Raw genomic sequence first — 16,878 nt, forward strand, 5'->3', positions numbered from 1 at the left:
TCCCATTACTATCCCATAGTTTTACAGAATTGATGTTGAAACAAAATGTGAGAAAAATATACCTTTTAATTTATAATTTCCATATGCTGGATCATTATCAGTGAATTTTAAGACCCTAGTATTCATTTAAACTTTGTGATAGTTCACCTGGTTTATGTCTCATTTTACTATCTCTCCCCTCAGGTTGCCAATCTCCTCAGGCTATTCCAGATCCCTCAGATAAGCTATGCTTCAACCAGTGCCAAGCTCAGCGATAAGACGCGCTACGATTACTTCGCCCGCACTGTGCCCCCTGACTTCTACCAGGCCAAAGCCATGGCCGAGATCCTCCGCTTCTTCAATTGGACATACGTGTCCACCGTGGCATCGGAGGGAGATTACGGTGAAACTGGAATAGAGGCCTTTGAACAAGAGGCACGCATGAGGAACATCTGTATCGCCACTTCAGAGAAGGTATAGTATGGAGTAGAATTTATAACAATATAAGTTCATTTCTGTGGTCCATCCATGAATAAGCAACGGAAAGAAAAAGAAGAAGAAGAAGAAGAAGAAGTAGAAACAAATACCAAAAAGCCAAAACTTTAATCTGGAGTGTCACCTTGATATATGGCCTGAAGCTTCACTACTAACAATGAACAAGGCGTTAAATTTGTGATCTTTTAAAAGTTTGTCTTTATTTCTTATCGTGTCTTGCACTCAAATGGGGTTTAATATTACAGTGGCGTTATCAGTTGTGAACCAGAAAATGAAAGCTTATCTCCAAGAACTCATTCTGGGTGCTTTCACAGTCACATTTTTCATTTCATTTGCTACAGAATTGTTTGTTGGTGTGGGACTGTAGGACACTTTCTTTTGCTTGTTACTTCCCATGAATGTGGTTCAGAGTAGAAAGAGCATGCACACCGGTCATATACACCATGTCGTCTTTTTGTACAGGTGGGGCGTTCTAATGCTAAGAAGTCCTATGAAGCTGTGATCCGCCAGCTTCTCCAGAAGCCAAATGCCCGTGTGGCCGTCCTTTTCCTGCGTAGTGACGATGCCAGAGAGCTGCTGGCAGCCGCTGCCAGGCTTAACACCTCTTTCATCTGGGTGGCCAGCGACGGCTGGGGTGCACAGGAAAGCATTGTCAAGGGAAACGAGGTCACTGCTGAAGGAGCCATCACACTTGAGCTGTCAGCCAATCCCATAGCAGAATTCAACCGCTACTTCCTCAGTCTGAACCCTTTCAAAAACCATCGTAATCCCTGGTACAAGGACTTCTGGGAGCAGCGGTTCCAGTGCTCCTTGGGAGCAGGAGGTGTGGGATTGGGAGAGACGCCTCCCCCACCATGTGATAAGGACTTGTCAATGGACAAGAGTAACTTTGAACCAGAGTCCAAGATCATGTTTGTGGTGAACGCGGTGTATGCCATGGCTCATGCCCTCGACAGTATGCAACGGAGCCTGTGCTTCAACACCACCAAGCTGTGTGACAGCATGAAGGCCCTGGACGGGCGCAGACTCTACAGGGATTACATCCTTAATGTCAGCTTCACAGGTAAGAGAGCTAAAGCATGGCAAAGAGAGTGAAGTCCTAGATAAGGTGTTCAAGGTGGATGAAGTGTAAAAAGAAGTAAAATGTGAGGAAGTTGGGAGAGGAGAGGGGAAAGATAGCAGGGCACAGAGAGGACAATGCGTAGTTAACAGTCCTCTCGTGAACAACACAGGAATGTTGTCCTTCTCCTAAGCCAAAGCAGCCAAGCCACCAAACATAAAAAGTACTGAAACAAATCCGCTTAATTTCTATGTATTGTCAGAGCCAGCTTGCCATTGACACCCATTACCCATGCGTAATTGATACGACACTACAAAGTTGCTTTGAGGTATGAGAGCTGCAGTTAATCCGTGAGCCATATTCTTCTCTCTTGCTCTAATGAGATTGTGTGTGTTATAATAGCTCCTACAGCAGGCTGCCTGTCTGTCTGTCAGTCTCTGTAGAGTTGGGAGAGAAGAGACAGAGGATTGACTTGACTGACAGATGGCGTACAAAGGAGAGCGTTATAAATAAACTGCTGTGTCTCAGGGACTGACACAGGTTTAGAGGTACTTATTCCTCCACCAACCGTGACCAGGAGCAGACATCAAAACAGCCAGACAGACAACACTAACACAGCAGCTTTGCCATGGGACGCTGGGGAGAGAGAGCAGCGGGGATGGATGAAGGACGAGAGAATGGCATCACCTGTGGAGGGAGGGGGGAAGGAAGCTTAGCGATAAGACTGACAGGCAGACTAAAATGAGAAACGAGAGTTTGTGGTAAAGTAAAAGGGAGTAAGACAGAAAAAGAGATAGCGAAAGAAGGAGAGGAAAGAACAAGTGAGCACTGAGGCAATTCCGGAGTGGGACAGCATGCGTCAGCAGAAGAAGAGGATTCTCTTTGAAATTCCACATCTTCATTTCTGCTACAAATCAAAAGACTTGGCCTTTCTGTGTGTGTTCTGCGTGAGAGGAGGGAGACAGAAAGAAGGAATCGAGGAAGAGTGTGAGGAAGACAGACAGGGAGGAAATAGTCAAGGCGACTGCAGTCAGAGCCTCCACTTAGCACAGGTGTTACCACTCATAAGATACATAAATTGAGGAATGGAATATATATGCAGATTGGAAGTTAAAAATGCTCAGGAGAGGTGAGGAGAGGTGAGGAGAGGAGAGGAGAGGAGAGGAGAGGAGAGGAGAGGAGAGGAGAGGAGAGGAGAGGAGAGGAGAGGAGAGGAGAGGAGAGGAGAGGAGAGGAGAGGAGAGGAGAGGAGAGGAGAGGAGAGGAGAGGAGAGGAGAGGAGAGGAGAGGACCTGTGAATCCCTCTGTGACTTCCCTACATCTCTATATCTGATCATCTTTCTCCCTTACACTCCCCTCTACCGCTGTCGCTCCCATCTTTTCACCACTGATGTATGTCCGTGAGGCATATTTCTTTTTTTCATGCAGTCGGGAGAGAATAACAGCATATACAAGGATCCAGAGTTCTTTACAGCTCAGTGACAGTCACAATGGTGACAGCATGACAAACAGCTGTATTGGTGTAAACCACATTCAGAGAAGCTGTGCCGATTAGAGCTCAGACGATGCGGATGACGGTACAGTTGAACTGGGTACTGTGGCAGTGTTTGTTTTGAGTTGTTGGTTAGCCCTGAATGACTCACTCTCACTGCCGCACATATACATCTTTCCATCTACAGTATGTAAGTAAGAAGCTGAGGTGAGTTGAGGTTGAATGTGAGGTATAAATACTGCAGCATCACCATCCGCAGTGCTCTGAGTCTGAACTGTAGCAGACGGAAAACCAACACTGTTCAGCGCTCTCTATCTTTCTCTTAAGCTTCTCTTATATGTACATGTATGTTCATTGCACAGTCTTTACACTAGATCGAAGACTGATTTCTCTTCATGCTTCCAAATACGCCGAGGCACTATCCTCTATCTTCACAACCCCGCGGACTATTTCTTTAACCGTGATAAGGCTGTTTAGTTGTGTCGTACTGATAGTGTATGTGATGCACTGAGGCAGTATATGTTGTGTGGTTAGGAGAGTGTTTTCATATGCAGCTCTCTTCATCTAGTCTCATCTCGCTAGTTGCTATGGTAATGAAGCCGACACTATTGCCAATTGTTGGGAGTGATCTGGTAGATCATGGGAACTGCTCCATGCCAACTAGTAATAGACACGGGGGCATATTTGTGCATTTTTATGAGGCCTTTGCTACATTCTTCAAACGCAAAACACATACGCACATACTCACAATAGACGTACACACACACACACACACACACGCACGCATACGCACAACACGTGCAAAACAGTCAGCTTTTTTACAAAGAGGCAGCTTGAAATACTTGTTTTTCTACCAGCATGAAATTGCAGACACCCCCAACCCACACACTTCTCAAAGCCATCATTCAACTCCCACCCACCCCACTCCCCGATCTGCAGCAAACAGATCAGTATATACACACATGCATGCAGTCCTCTGTTCAAATAGTGGTGATAGATGTGATATTCACCCTTTTCTGCACTGTGTGTGTGTGTGTGTGTGTGTGTGTGTGTGTGTGTGTGTGTGTGTGTGTGTGTGTGTGTGTGTGTGTGTGTGTGTGTGTGTGTGTGTGTGTGTGTGTGTGTGTGTGTGTGTGTGTGTGTGTGTGTGTGTGTGTGTGTGTGTGTGTGTGTGTGTGTGTGTGTGTGTGTGTGTGTGTGATATGTCTGTGTTAGCAGAGGCGGTGTGCCTTCAGGGCCATATTGAGCAGAGAGCTTACTGCAACGTTTAGATGCAAGGGAACAACCTTCCCTCATTCTCTCTCTCCCTCCCTCGTTTTCTCTTCACTCTCCTCCGCCGTGTCTGCCCCTGTCTCTCTCTCCGTCTTTCTGTCACTCTGTCTCTCGTTTCTTCATCACTCTATCTTCCCATATCTCTCAGTCTCCTTTCTCGTTCTCACCCAGAAAGTGTCCTGCTCTCTCTACATTCAAAAACAGCACATCCCACTCAGACTTCACAAGGTTGCTCTCCTGCCTCCACCGCCTCTCTGCGCCGGTCTGTTCCTCCACTCTTTCACTTTTGCTCATCCTTCCATCCATCCTTCACATATCCTCTATTGATTCCTCCCTCTAAAGGCTTTCCTCCATCCACCTATATCTCTGCTGCTGTGACATCAGTTTCTTGCTTTTCCCCTTTGCTATCTCCTCTCTTTTTCTCCTGTATTCTTCTCCCTATTCTCCCTTGTCACGTCCCTCCTTTCTCTGCCCTTATCTTGTCCCTCGGCTCATCCTCCATGCCAGCACGTCCTGTTTTTGGCCTGTTGTTTCTCTCTTTTGTCTCCTTTATCTCACCACCTTTCTTTTAGTCAAGCTTTGGCTCGGTGCTGCTACACCTTCCCCTCCTATACATTTCTCTGCCTTATTCTCGGCTTCCTTTTCTCCACCCCTATCTGTCCTCTCTTCCCCTGAGGCCTGTTGCTCTGTGACCCAGGCAGCACCTCCATCCCTGAGGACCAAATCTGCAGGGAGAATAAAATATAGCAAATTTGATTTGCCTGTGTGTGCATTTGTGACATGTGAGTGCATCCCTATATATATATATATATATATATATATATCTGTATAAGCAGAGGAATGTGTGTGCTGTATGTATCACACACTCACACAAAGAAAAGACTCACCCTTTTTCTTTGAGTCTCTTCTCTCTCTCTCTCCACTTTTAGATTACTTATTCCTACTTATTCCTCCCAAGCCCCTTTGCCTCCTCTCTCTCTCTCTCTCTCTTCCTGCCTTTAATACCCACAATCCCCCTTGGGCTTCGCTTTAGCCCGACATGGCCGAGAACATAATTAATTTCTCAGCTTCTGAATGAAAAGCCTGTTTTCACCATGCTTCTAATTAAGCCAGAATAATAAGGTGTTTCTTAAGTTAGTGGGAATGCTAAAGCGTCTCACCAAAATTAGGGAACAGGTTAGTTGGCTGTCTTATAACTGCAGTTTGTCTAACTTCAATTACTTTTTTATTGGTTTTATTTTCTGTGGCCCCAAATGTTTGATTAACTGCACTCGCAAGAGTAAAGATTTTGGTTGACAATGAATCCTTGCCATGAATCCTCTAAGATAAAGTACAGTATATTTACAGTTGCTCTGCACAAAGGGCCCTTTATTTTGTTGAGTCTAAACATATAATTTGCCTTACTCTGTGAGTTACTGTTTGTAGTTCTATACAACATGGATGATTTGGGGAGAATGCCACTGAGCAGGCATGGTCCACCTATGGACTGTGACGACACCTCACAGGCATGGAAAGCCCGTCAGAGCTGCGAGTGGTGCTGAGGGCAGATCCTGCTAGGTCTCAGCTGGACAGCTCTACTGGGCCAGTAGGAAGTATTGTATGGATGAGGTGGCACAGATTCGTCGTTACAGTTGTAGGTTGTGTTACTGTATGTGTGAACACACAGCGGAAAAGCCCACAAGCTGCTGTTAGGAAGAAGTATCCACATTTACATCTTTAAATGATTGAATTTGTTGGGTTTGTGTTCCAGTATGTCAGAGTTACATCATACAGAAACATGCTGTTGAAAGGTACCTGAGGGACAAACTTCCTTTAATACACTCAAATCACTTGTATGTTGTGTATCTGCAGAAATTTGAATGGTTTTTAGCCACACTAGCTGCATGATGTCAGTCTGTCAGTCCACCAATCTGGTCCAGACTGAAATATCTCAACAGCTATTAGTTGAATTGCCATGAAATTTGATGAAGACATTCAGATTCCCCTGAGGACAAACTGTTAAAATTTGCTGGGTATGTTTCCACAATACTTTAGTGTATATTCATACCAAGTAAGGATGATAGCAAGCTAAACTAAGATCTTGGCAACATTATACAGTCTGCTATTATACCTGCTAAACATGTGTATGTTAGCTTGCCAAGGTTAATATTTAGCATAAGAACAGTCTCACATTGCCACTAAACTAAAGTCCTTTGGCCACAGGAGCTCACTATAATTTTACATTTAGTCCAGAAAAGTGATGAAGAAGAGAGATTGACGTCCATCAGTTAAGGGCCGTGGCCGCTTGTCTCTGCAGTCATAGGAGTCTTGGTGGCCTTCACCAACTCAAACTTGCACCCTTATACACTTTCTCGATGAGCCATTCTGTCACGTCAGCAAGGTCTCCGATGTTGGCTATAGGGAGGAATCACCAGTCCTCTGAGCCTATCGCTCTTTGAATGTGATCTGTGAGAGGGAACTCAAGGACAAAACAGCACCCTCAAATGGGTCTGTAGGCCAATACTGTTATCTCTTTAGTCTGTATTACACATAATTACCACATACAGCTAATTACGCTTCAGCACACATCTAAGGTCCTAATAAGGTGCAGTTATGATAATTAGCTCACAGCGAAGTGTTTCTGCAAGTGTGTATGGGTGCCTAAGAGGAGGAGGGCCCCGCTTGCCTTATTGCTCAGTGTTATTAGCAGACTTTATTATCTGCCAACTTGCAGTGTAATGGATTCATATCTCTTCTTCGTCTCGAGATATTATCGTCTCCTTATTATTGAAATCATTTTCATTTAGCTGTCACCTAAACATTTAGCCGCAAAATCCAAAGAAGACTTGACAGTTAGAATTTCCTGTGACAGAGGGAGAGAGAAGAAAGATAGAGGGTTGTGCTGTCTCTGTGATTTATGGATTTCATAAACCCTAACCCCCCCCCCTCTGCTACCATCTGACACGCCATTCTTCTCCGAACACACTGAGCTTTCACAACAATAGCACAGCTTTAGCCGTTGTCAATATGCGCATACGTACACACACTCGCACACACAGGCAACTAACAGCAGGGTCAGAGCTTTGGTTCTGTCAACACAGCCTCCCACGGCGCTCAAAGCAATACCGTAGCCATCACACTGTAAAGTAAAACTTAATGGAGCTTACACACACATACACGCACACTTTTCAGCCCAACATCTTATATGCAATGTGCATTCTGATTCATGCTACTGATCCCGAGCTGTATGCATGGGGAATGAATTTGGCCTGAGAATTCTTCAGTTACCCAAAGACACAGAGATATGAGGAAGGCTGCACTGTATTATCAATGCTGCTGCGCACTGAGGACCAAGAGCCTTGTTATACATTGAAACGTGACGACTATAAACCCAGCACACACCGCACTTTCCCCAGTCACATCATCATTCGACAAGCAGCAGCGTGTAACACACAGCCCTATGTGTCAGCAACACAGAGCTGATTGCTCTGCCGTTAGGACAGAAGTGGCACTGCAGGAGTGACATACACTTTGTCTGCGTCAAAACGACCAAGTGTCAGCACTGTCAGGTCCGACGCTGCCTGCAACGTATCGAGAACTTACTTTTTTCCCAGTCCACAGCCCTGATCTCTTTTCTTTTTTTTACTAATGGTTTCAGCATCCTGCCAATTTTACAGTCTCTTCTGTTCTCACATCCTAGATGGTAATCCTTTCATAACGACATGTATACAAACCAATCTGGCACTTTCAGTAGCGTATCTCCCTCACAGAAGAGACCCAGAGGCTACGTCTATCAATGTGTGGGTAGCTATAGCATCGCCCAGGGATTCAGTCCCCTGTCTTTGTGTCAATATGACTTTATGGGCAGTTTGTTAATGATGCATTTGGTAATAAACTTTATATGATCAGAATTTAGACCTGCAATTTTGTCCCTATGTGACCTCAGGAAAGGGGGAGGGGGGTAGCGTCACAAACATCACCAAGCATACCAGGCATTTATAGCCTCTTAGCAAATTCTTTTGTAACTGGCTGATCTTCAGTAATAAAAACACTGTTGTAAAGCCCCTCACTGTCTGTTCTGGACTCCTAAGGATTAGCTGACCAATGCTTATTGTCTCTGTCCTCACTACTGCTTTTAAAAGGCATCAATGAGACATCAATGGAAGGATTGTAGTTGATTGTTTAGCTTTTATCTCCTTTTCCACTGGCTTAATCACTTTCTTTTTTTTTTTTAACCTTTTTTGTCTCTTCTCACCCCCACCAGCCCCTTTCTCTCCTCCGGGCAGTGAAACAGTAGTGAAGTTTGACACCCAGGGGGATGGCTTGGGCCGATACAACATCTTCAGCTACCAGCGCTTGAGCGATCGTTATGGTTACGTGCCAGTAGGTGAATGGGTGGAGAGTCTGAGTCTGAGCAGTGAGCTAATTCACTGGCCCAGAGAAGCGGTGCCCACCTCACAGTGCAGCGACCCCTGCGAGCGCAATGAGATGAAGAAAATGCAGGCAGGTAGGAGAGTGAATTTCAACAATTTTCTTTTTTGTCACACCAAGTAGCAGCACCTTTTGAAAAATGTCAAACTGCCACACTCTGTTCATATCCCTCTCTCCCAGGCGAGTACTGCTGCTGGATCTGCACAGCCTGTGAGCCTCATGAATACCTGGCTGATGAGTTCACCTGCTCACCTTGTGCTCCTGGCCAGTGGCCCACTGACGACCTCACATCCTGTTATGACCTTCCTGAGGACTACATTATGTGGGAAGATGCGTGGGCCATTGGTCCAATTACCATCGCGTGTGTAGGGTGAGTGACAAAGGATTTCTGAAATCCAGGACCCATTGTTTCAAAATATACTCAGAAATATGAATGGTGGATCTGCCCCCATTAAACTGCATATTTGCTGTGCAAAAAAAGGAAAACTTGACAGATGTAGTTCATCAATAACTAAGCTTAGCAGAGCTCAGAGCATGGTCAATTAGGTTCAATATTACACACATTCACACCTACCGGTTACTCTAACTGTTTAGAAAGCTTTACTTTCCCTTTTTCAAACCTAAATGTAGACGATGACATGAGCCTATATGGAATATTTTTTGTATTATTATTTTGATATATTTCATTAGACATAACACAAACCTACTGGTGTAACAGAATATAAGCAGTGACGTCATGACATTGATTGTCTGTCTGGCCACTCAATTCCCTCCCTTTTCCCAGGTTCATGTGCACCGGCCTGGTGTTTTGGGTGTTTATCAGACACAACAACACACCGCTGGTGAAAGCATCAGGCAGGGAGCTGTGCTACATCCTCCTCTCAGGAGTCTTCATGTCCTACGCCATGACTTTCCTCTTTTTGGCCAAACCCTCTCCTGCCATCTGTGCCCTGAGGCGCCTCGGCCTAGGCACGTCATTTGCTGTCTGCTACTCCGCCCTCCTCACCAAAACCAACAGAATCGCCAGGATTTTCAATGGTGTGAAAGACAGTGCAGTGAGGCCACGCTTCATTAGCCCATCCTCTCAGGTGAGTGATTGCAGCATCTTGTCCATCCATCTGCATCAGCCAAATGGATGGATGGACAGACAAACAGTGGATCTCGATGACCCTATCTTCCTCTCTTCCCTTCTTTTTCAGGTCTTCATTTGTCTGAGTCTAATCTCCGTCCAGTTAGTGATGGTGTCAGTGTGGCTGCTGCTGGAAGTTCCTGGAACACGGCGCTTCACGTTGCCAGAGCGACGCCAGACAGTCATCCTCAAGTGTAACGTCCGTGACTCCAGCATGCTGCTGTCACTGGGATATGATGTGCTCCTGGTCATCCTGTGTACTGTGTAAGTGTGTCATAGTTGATTAGATAAGCACTGATAATTATTTAAAAGGATCCACCAAAAGCGCTTTATGTTCTCAACCCTGCGCACTTCAAGTGGCGTCTATCTAATCAGAAATGTGATTCTCTTCTTGTAGGTATGCCTTCAAGACCAGGAAGTGCCCTGAGAACTTCAATGAGGCCAAGTTTATTGGATTCACCATGTACACCACCTGTATAATCTGGCTGGCCTTTCTTCCCATCTTCTATGTTACATCTAGTGACTACAGGGTATCTTCTTGAACATACACACACATGCACAAATGCTACATTCTATGATTTAGCAGGTGATTTTATGGACTCCAACACAGATGGGAACTTGTTTTTTTGCAGCAATAGATAAGAAGACTGATATCACATTCATTTTACAACTAAATATGAAGCCATCGTTAACAGTTGCATCAAGACTACAAATAAGACAAAACCCAAAGTGTACAAATAATTTGCAGGGGTCAAACACATTTGCCAGTTTGTGCAATGTAAACAAGCTGTAGCTTCAGATTTTCTGTAAGTGATATATCAATCTCCTCATGCAATTCTCAGCAAAAATGTGAGTTAGCAAATTTTCCAAAATGCTGTGCTCCTTTTACCCTAAAATTTACAATTTAGCACCAGGTTTCAGCGTTTTGTCCCTAAAATGTAACTGAGAGCAGTTTTTGTCCCCTTAAAATAATCAATAAAGGCACAGATGTAACAAGACAGTGGCTGCACAGGTGTAGCCGCAACTTTAACAATTTCTAATCCTGTTGGCAAATGTCCCAGCTCTGCAGTGCTGTGGTGACAAACAGACAGGCTCCATCAAACTGCTGACACATGTCCAGATTTAACAGCAAAGGGAAGTGAGTGTTCACCTGAGCCATACAAATCTTAAGCACGTACACACACACTCTTCCACAAACACACACACACACACACACAGTGTATCAAAGGGCGCAAGAGAGGAGTGCTGATGCCAGGGCTGCTCATTTGATCCCCATAAAAAAAAACCATCTCACTTTCTCAGCTCTCTGCCTCCATCGCTGTGGAAATAAGCATTTCATTGGGTTTGTAATCTGACTTTAAGATTAGTCAGGTACAAGCATAACATCACCAGCATGCAAACCCACCCACTCTATTAAGTATATACTGTACATACAGAGAGGAGATGTTGATGGGTTGATTACTAATGTGCTCAACTTAACAGGGAGTTGCTGTTATTCAACCGTCTACAACACTTATTGCAATGATTATGAAACCTGAAGGGGACATGCTGTACAGCACACACCTCTGAAAACCTGTGATCAAAAATACGGAGAGAAAAAGATTCCACTTAGCATCAATTTCATGCAATAAATCACAGTAAGTGAAGTTAAAGCTACCAGTGAGAGACTGATGAGTTTGGCCGTTGTGGTCTCTGTTGATTAAGTCTTTTATTGATTAATTCCGCGATTGTTGTCCTCTGTTACAAGGAATGAGAGTCTGCCAAAAAGACTCTCACTTTACACGCCTCATTGTGTAAACAAAGAGATCAGTAACTTTAGCATCTCCAGCATCATTTTTATGTTCTGTATTTAAGTACTGTTTATCAAACTAACTTTAATTTATTATTTCATTTAAAGCACTTTGTAATAAAAATTCACAAAGTGCCTTTGAAAAATGTTCATTATTATAGATTATTATCATCAAATTAGCTCTTAATGGCCGCTAAATTTGCATAAGATTTATCCATCAAAGTCTGGCGACTAATTACTGTCTTCTCATCTTCCTTCTTCAGGTTCAGACCACGACAATGTGTATCTCAGTCAGCCTGAGTGGCTTTGTGGTGCTGGGCTGTATGTTTGCTCCCAAGGTCCATATCATCATGTTTCAGCCCCAGAAAAATGTGACCAGCCACAGGCTTAACCTCAATCGCTTCAGTGTCAGTGGGGCTGCCACCACATACGCATCTCATGGTAGGTTATGTCATTTTTAAAGAGAAAGCGGTTTGCCTCTGTCATCAGGTGTGCTCAGTATTTAATATCTAAGACAATGAACAGTGCTGTATTTTCTTGTATTTTATCATAATAAGACAGCCTCAAAACACTTGAGATAAAGTCTGATAATGTATGATCCAAGCCAAGCAGGTATTAAATATGGACCACTGTTACTCTAAAAGGGTTACCTTTATTGCATGGGTGACAAGTTTTCTCTTAAAACTTCCTGCTGACAGAGCTGTAGAGTTGACCGGAGCAATGAGATATCCAGGATGAAGCATGCCCCCGCAAATTTTAACAAAACAGCTATTTCTGACTGACCTGTAAATTGTCCTTAATGCTCCATCAGTTTTTTGTTTCCATTTACACCTCCTTTTAACTTGATCAATTTTAACATTAAGTTGCTTAATGGTTGCATTAGCATCACTGCCTCTGCATAATACAGGCCTTTTAATTCCATTTATTGTTGTTGGCATGTGTTGAATCTAAATTGTGCTTGTAATATAGTTTGTGCCACTTTTTTTTTAAACATTTACTGTCCCGTATTGCTGTAAAACTGCTGATCTATTTCAAACTCTGATTGCGCTTCACTACTTTCATCACTAACTCCACACTATCAGCTGCTCTTATTTAAATATCAAGGCTTTGTAGTTTGTTTGTTGGATCTGCTAAACACCTGTAATCCAGCAACCATATCTTGACAATACCATTAATTGTATTTGCCTACAATTTGAAAACCGCTTTCCACACTTGTATCTCCATAGCTATAAAAATGTTGCTGATTTTGAAGTAAAAAAAAAAAAAAAAAAATACTAAATTACATTTCATGACCGTATAGCAACGTTTGGGCACACTACAGAGTCAGCACTTAGAAACACCCCTTTTTGGAAGATATTACAGATTACCAATGCTTTTCATAGCCAGCTACAAGTCTTTCTGTGTTTGGTTTCGGACTGTTCACCCACTCTTCCTCGCAAACCATCTCAGATTCTGTCTATGTAATTATCTTCTTCGTTCAACCTTCTTATTCCATGTCTTTTTCTAGCTTCTGTCAGCGCCCACTATGTCCCAACCGTGTGCAACGGGAGAGAAATTGTCGACTCCACTACTTCCTCTCTGTGACCACATCCAGTCCACTCTCTAAATGTGCCCCTGCGACTGTTAGCCAATTGATGAACATTATCCCCTTCGACAACCCAACCCCTCCCCCACCCTCTCCTTCTACCCCTCGTACACACACTGTAAACACATACATATCGACACATGCACACATACATGCACAAACAAACAAACAAACAAACAAACAAACACCTTCCTTGTGGACTAGAACTGTATTGTTTCACAAATGTAGAAAGTGTGTAACTATAATTAAATTATTTTCTAGGGATGTATATACATGGAATTGACATTGTTGTATGTAGAGAAACAAAAGAACAAAAAAAGTTTTTAGGAGGAATTTTTGGAGCCTTTGTTTTTGATAGCTTTGTTATGATGCTGTGTAAATAGACATGCGCTTAACCATGGTAGGAGGGGCTGTGTCCCTCAGTCTGGATGCACATTTGTGGCTCTGCTTGCCTCACCTGCAATATCCCACAGACTTTTTATTCTCATGCTTTTTTGTAGATCTCATTGTAATAACCAATTATGTTTGCATTTCTATTGTGTATCTGTACATTTGTATATTATACTACTGATGGTTCAAACAGCACAATGTTGACAGTCTTGTGACCCCAGAGTGAATGTGGACAAAAGCATAAACTGGACAGGCTAGAAACAGCTGGAATGGACATATGTAAAAACAAATATCCATCAAACCCATTGGCAATTTTCAGTTTAAGAATTCATCCATTCACATCTTGATAGATGTGCTTTGCATCCTAGATCTGTATAAGACCTTATTGTGGCTGTTTTTGCAGGAAGATATGTTTTGCTTTTGATACAAATGTTCATTTTTTTCTATTTCTAATCATTGAATCCCTTTATCTGAATGGCCATAATTCCAGACATGTGTTCACCAAAACAACAATATTTCACTCCCACTCTTGAACTGCTGTTTCTTCGGAGGTTTGCTGTAATGGATCGCTAATAATAACTAATAGCAGGGCTGAAAAGATACACTGCAACAAATGCATTTATTTTTTTTTGCCTCAAAACTGTCGACACAGACGGTGCTGCAAAAGTTGTGTCAGTAATTAGGAACTTTATGGATTCCAGCACTTATGGAGGAAAACGGCTTGCTTTTCTGAACACATGTTGAATTTTTCCAACTACAGGGGAGTGGTAGCTTATGTTTTTGTGCCCCTTAGATACAGTATATGGTGATGTTTTGAATATGGCTATGTGCCTTAATGTATGTTTGACAGTGCTCCAGGTAGAGGTCGTAAGAGATCAGTTTTACATTACCAGCTGCAAATCCTTGTTTGGTAAATGTAAAAGTGGCCTCAATATAGATGCTTCAGGGTGACACTATGACAGTTAGTTTTATTCCCTACCAAGCCTTCTGCCATTGATTGTTAACCTGAAGTATTGGACCACTTATTAAAAAACATGAAATGGATATTTCTGATACACACTCATCACACTGATTTTACTTTACATTTGTTACAGCTCAGCAGCTCCAATAAAAGAAAGGAGGGGAAGAGAAGCTCATATGCCATTAAGATGAAGTCATTGACTCGTCAACTTATCGAAGTGTGCAGTTTACATGTCTGTGTTAAATGTGTTGACGTTGAGAGGCACAGTGGAGCAGCTGGCTTTGGCAGTCCCAGAGAGGCTCATGAGAGGAAGCCGAGTACACAATGTCAGCTGCTGGCAGATCCCAGCTAACAAAAGGATGCTAGAACTCATCTTCATATAATACATAATATTTATCAAAACATCCAAACATATCAAGCTCTGTTTGTGGCTGGAAATGTAGCAGACTCTCTGCTAGATGAATATTATTAGATGGTGGAATAAATGACAAAAATAATTTACTAAAGTTGTTAGAAAAGACATTTAAAATATCCTAAATTAGCAGACTAATTTAGCATATTTCGTTTTAAAGAGTGCAATATGCTGCATTGAGGATGGTAGTAAATTATTCATAAACTGATCTTAAATGTTTACATATAATAAGCTGTCTAAAATAAAGTGTGACTGTTACATTTGATGTTTTCAACAAAATATGTGATCAGAATGACTTATTTCCCCCCCCCCAGACACGCATTTTAAATCCGTCTCCCCTTGTTCAAATTCATAGAGCAGATACAGGCAGAACTGTTGAACATTCATCTCTTGACCAGTCCACACCTTTGCACAGACGATCTCCAACAGGACCCTGTGATAATCACACTGAATGATAGATTGAAAGAATTTCAGAAAATGCGCCAAGATGAGCCGACCTACATTGGGGTGTGCGTGTTAGGTGCAGAGAGCAGCAGGAGAGAGGGATGTGGCAGAGCAGAGGGAAGCTGCTGCTGGATTATGTAAAGCACTCCCACAGCCCAGAAGTCACAGTGCTTCTATGGAAGCTCGAAGCATCTCAGAGATTCACAGTCTTTGTTAGAAGAAGGCTTAGCCATTCATTCAGTGGTCCTGCTCCCACAAGATACACCCTGCATGGCAGGTTGCTATGGACAACCACCGCCACATCCGCTGCTGGAATGTCTATTTGTCTGCATGAAGAGGAGGGTGGGAGGAGGGGTGAGGAGTGCCCAAAAGAAGAGGAAGAGGGAAAAACGGGTTGCTGGTTCTGATTCAAATTGGCAGTGACTGATGAGATTTGGCTCAGCAGTGTCCTGTACTCTACTCCCAGCTTTTAATGGCCGCACAAATAGAGCACTTAACCCTGATTCTCCTCCCATTTAGTCCAGGGACTAGTCTCGGACAACAGTCTCACACTCTTCCTCTGACCCTCTCGCTCCCCCCTTCAACCTTTCCCTCACCACCTTTGTCCACCTCATCTCCACTCTGTGTGAAACTTGCTATAGAATCGGTCTCAGCCAAGACTCTAAGCCGGACCAACAGACTGATAACCCACACTTGAACTGAAGCACTCAGATCTGGGTGCCCACTGCAGCACATGCCATCGATGCAACCTTGAGAGGGACGGAAAGGCAATAAAGGGACGTTAGATAAACAATTTGGGAAGTGTATGGGAAAATGAAATTGGAATTCAGACGTGCAGATTCATGATTCATTTTAAGACACGTCACCTTTCTGGGTTTATGATCTCATGCATTAACTCTCCTTTTTGGGTGTACTCGTGAATATCCTTTTCAAACAGCAAGACATCCACTTCGGACATTGTTCCTCTACTCGGCCTCTGCCAACTGCCATGTGCTCTACGAAGGTGTCTGTGCTACAGCCCCTGCTATATACCAGAATGTGTCCTTGGCCTCCAGGCTTTGAAATAAGACAAGAGCTCTGCAGGTGAACTGAAGCTGAGGTCAAGCTGAACTCTGGAACTGGCCAATCACAAAGCAATAGTTCCGTGTTTATGACATGTGCAATAAATGAGGCTGTGATGACATCATAATAAATAACAAGCAAAAACAGCTGGTGTTGTCTGCTCATCCTTCTGACTGTTCTGCTCAGAGGAAGTAGTTCAGTGGGTATGTGCGCAGGGGTCTGTAAATTTCAGCTAAAACCTAAACGTTGAATGAAAGTGCACCAACTCTTCACCAACATGAACAGCCCCTCACCATCACTTTCACACACACACACGGGCTCTATTCATAGTCCATGTTGGCAAATGTTGAAAGATGGCTCTAACACTCTGCCTCATCTGTTCCCTAAGTGATGGCACT

The 16,878-nt window shown here is 43.3% G+C and overlaps 1 protein-coding gene across 2 annotated transcripts in view; it reads left to right on the forward strand.

Moving 5' to 3' along the window:
- The window catches only part of grm3 (glutamate receptor, metabotropic 3), a 33,141-nt gene extending 19,921 nt beyond the window's left edge, over positions 1-13,220 (forward strand). For both annotated transcript variants that reach the window (XM_069711213.1, XM_069711214.1), the window contains 9 exons: positions 184-453; positions 937-1,537; positions 8,542-8,784; positions 8,889-9,078; positions 9,493-9,796; positions 9,908-10,101; positions 10,235-10,367; positions 11,890-12,067; positions 13,134-13,220. In XM_069711213.1, coding sequence (XP_069567314.1) covers positions 184-453; positions 937-1,537; positions 8,542-8,784; positions 8,889-9,078; positions 9,493-9,796; positions 9,908-10,101; positions 10,235-10,367; positions 11,890-12,067; positions 13,134-13,210 — 2,190 coding nt within the window. In that variant the 3' untranslated portion in view covers positions 13,211-13,220. The remainder of the gene's footprint in view (positions 1-183; positions 454-936; positions 1,538-8,541; positions 8,785-8,888; positions 9,079-9,492; positions 9,797-9,907; positions 10,102-10,234; positions 10,368-11,889; positions 12,068-13,133) is intronic.
- Positions 13,221-16,878: the final 3,658 nt, after the last annotated feature.

The sequence above is a fragment of the Brachyistius frenatus genome, unplaced genomic scaffold, assembly GCF_029030835.1.
Source record: "Brachyistius frenatus isolate BFR_SWC_R1_liver_20210118 unplaced genomic scaffold, ASM2903083v1 Contig_97, whole genome shotgun sequence".
Classification (NCBI taxonomy): domain Eukaryota; kingdom Metazoa; phylum Chordata; class Actinopteri; family Embiotocidae; genus Brachyistius; species Brachyistius frenatus.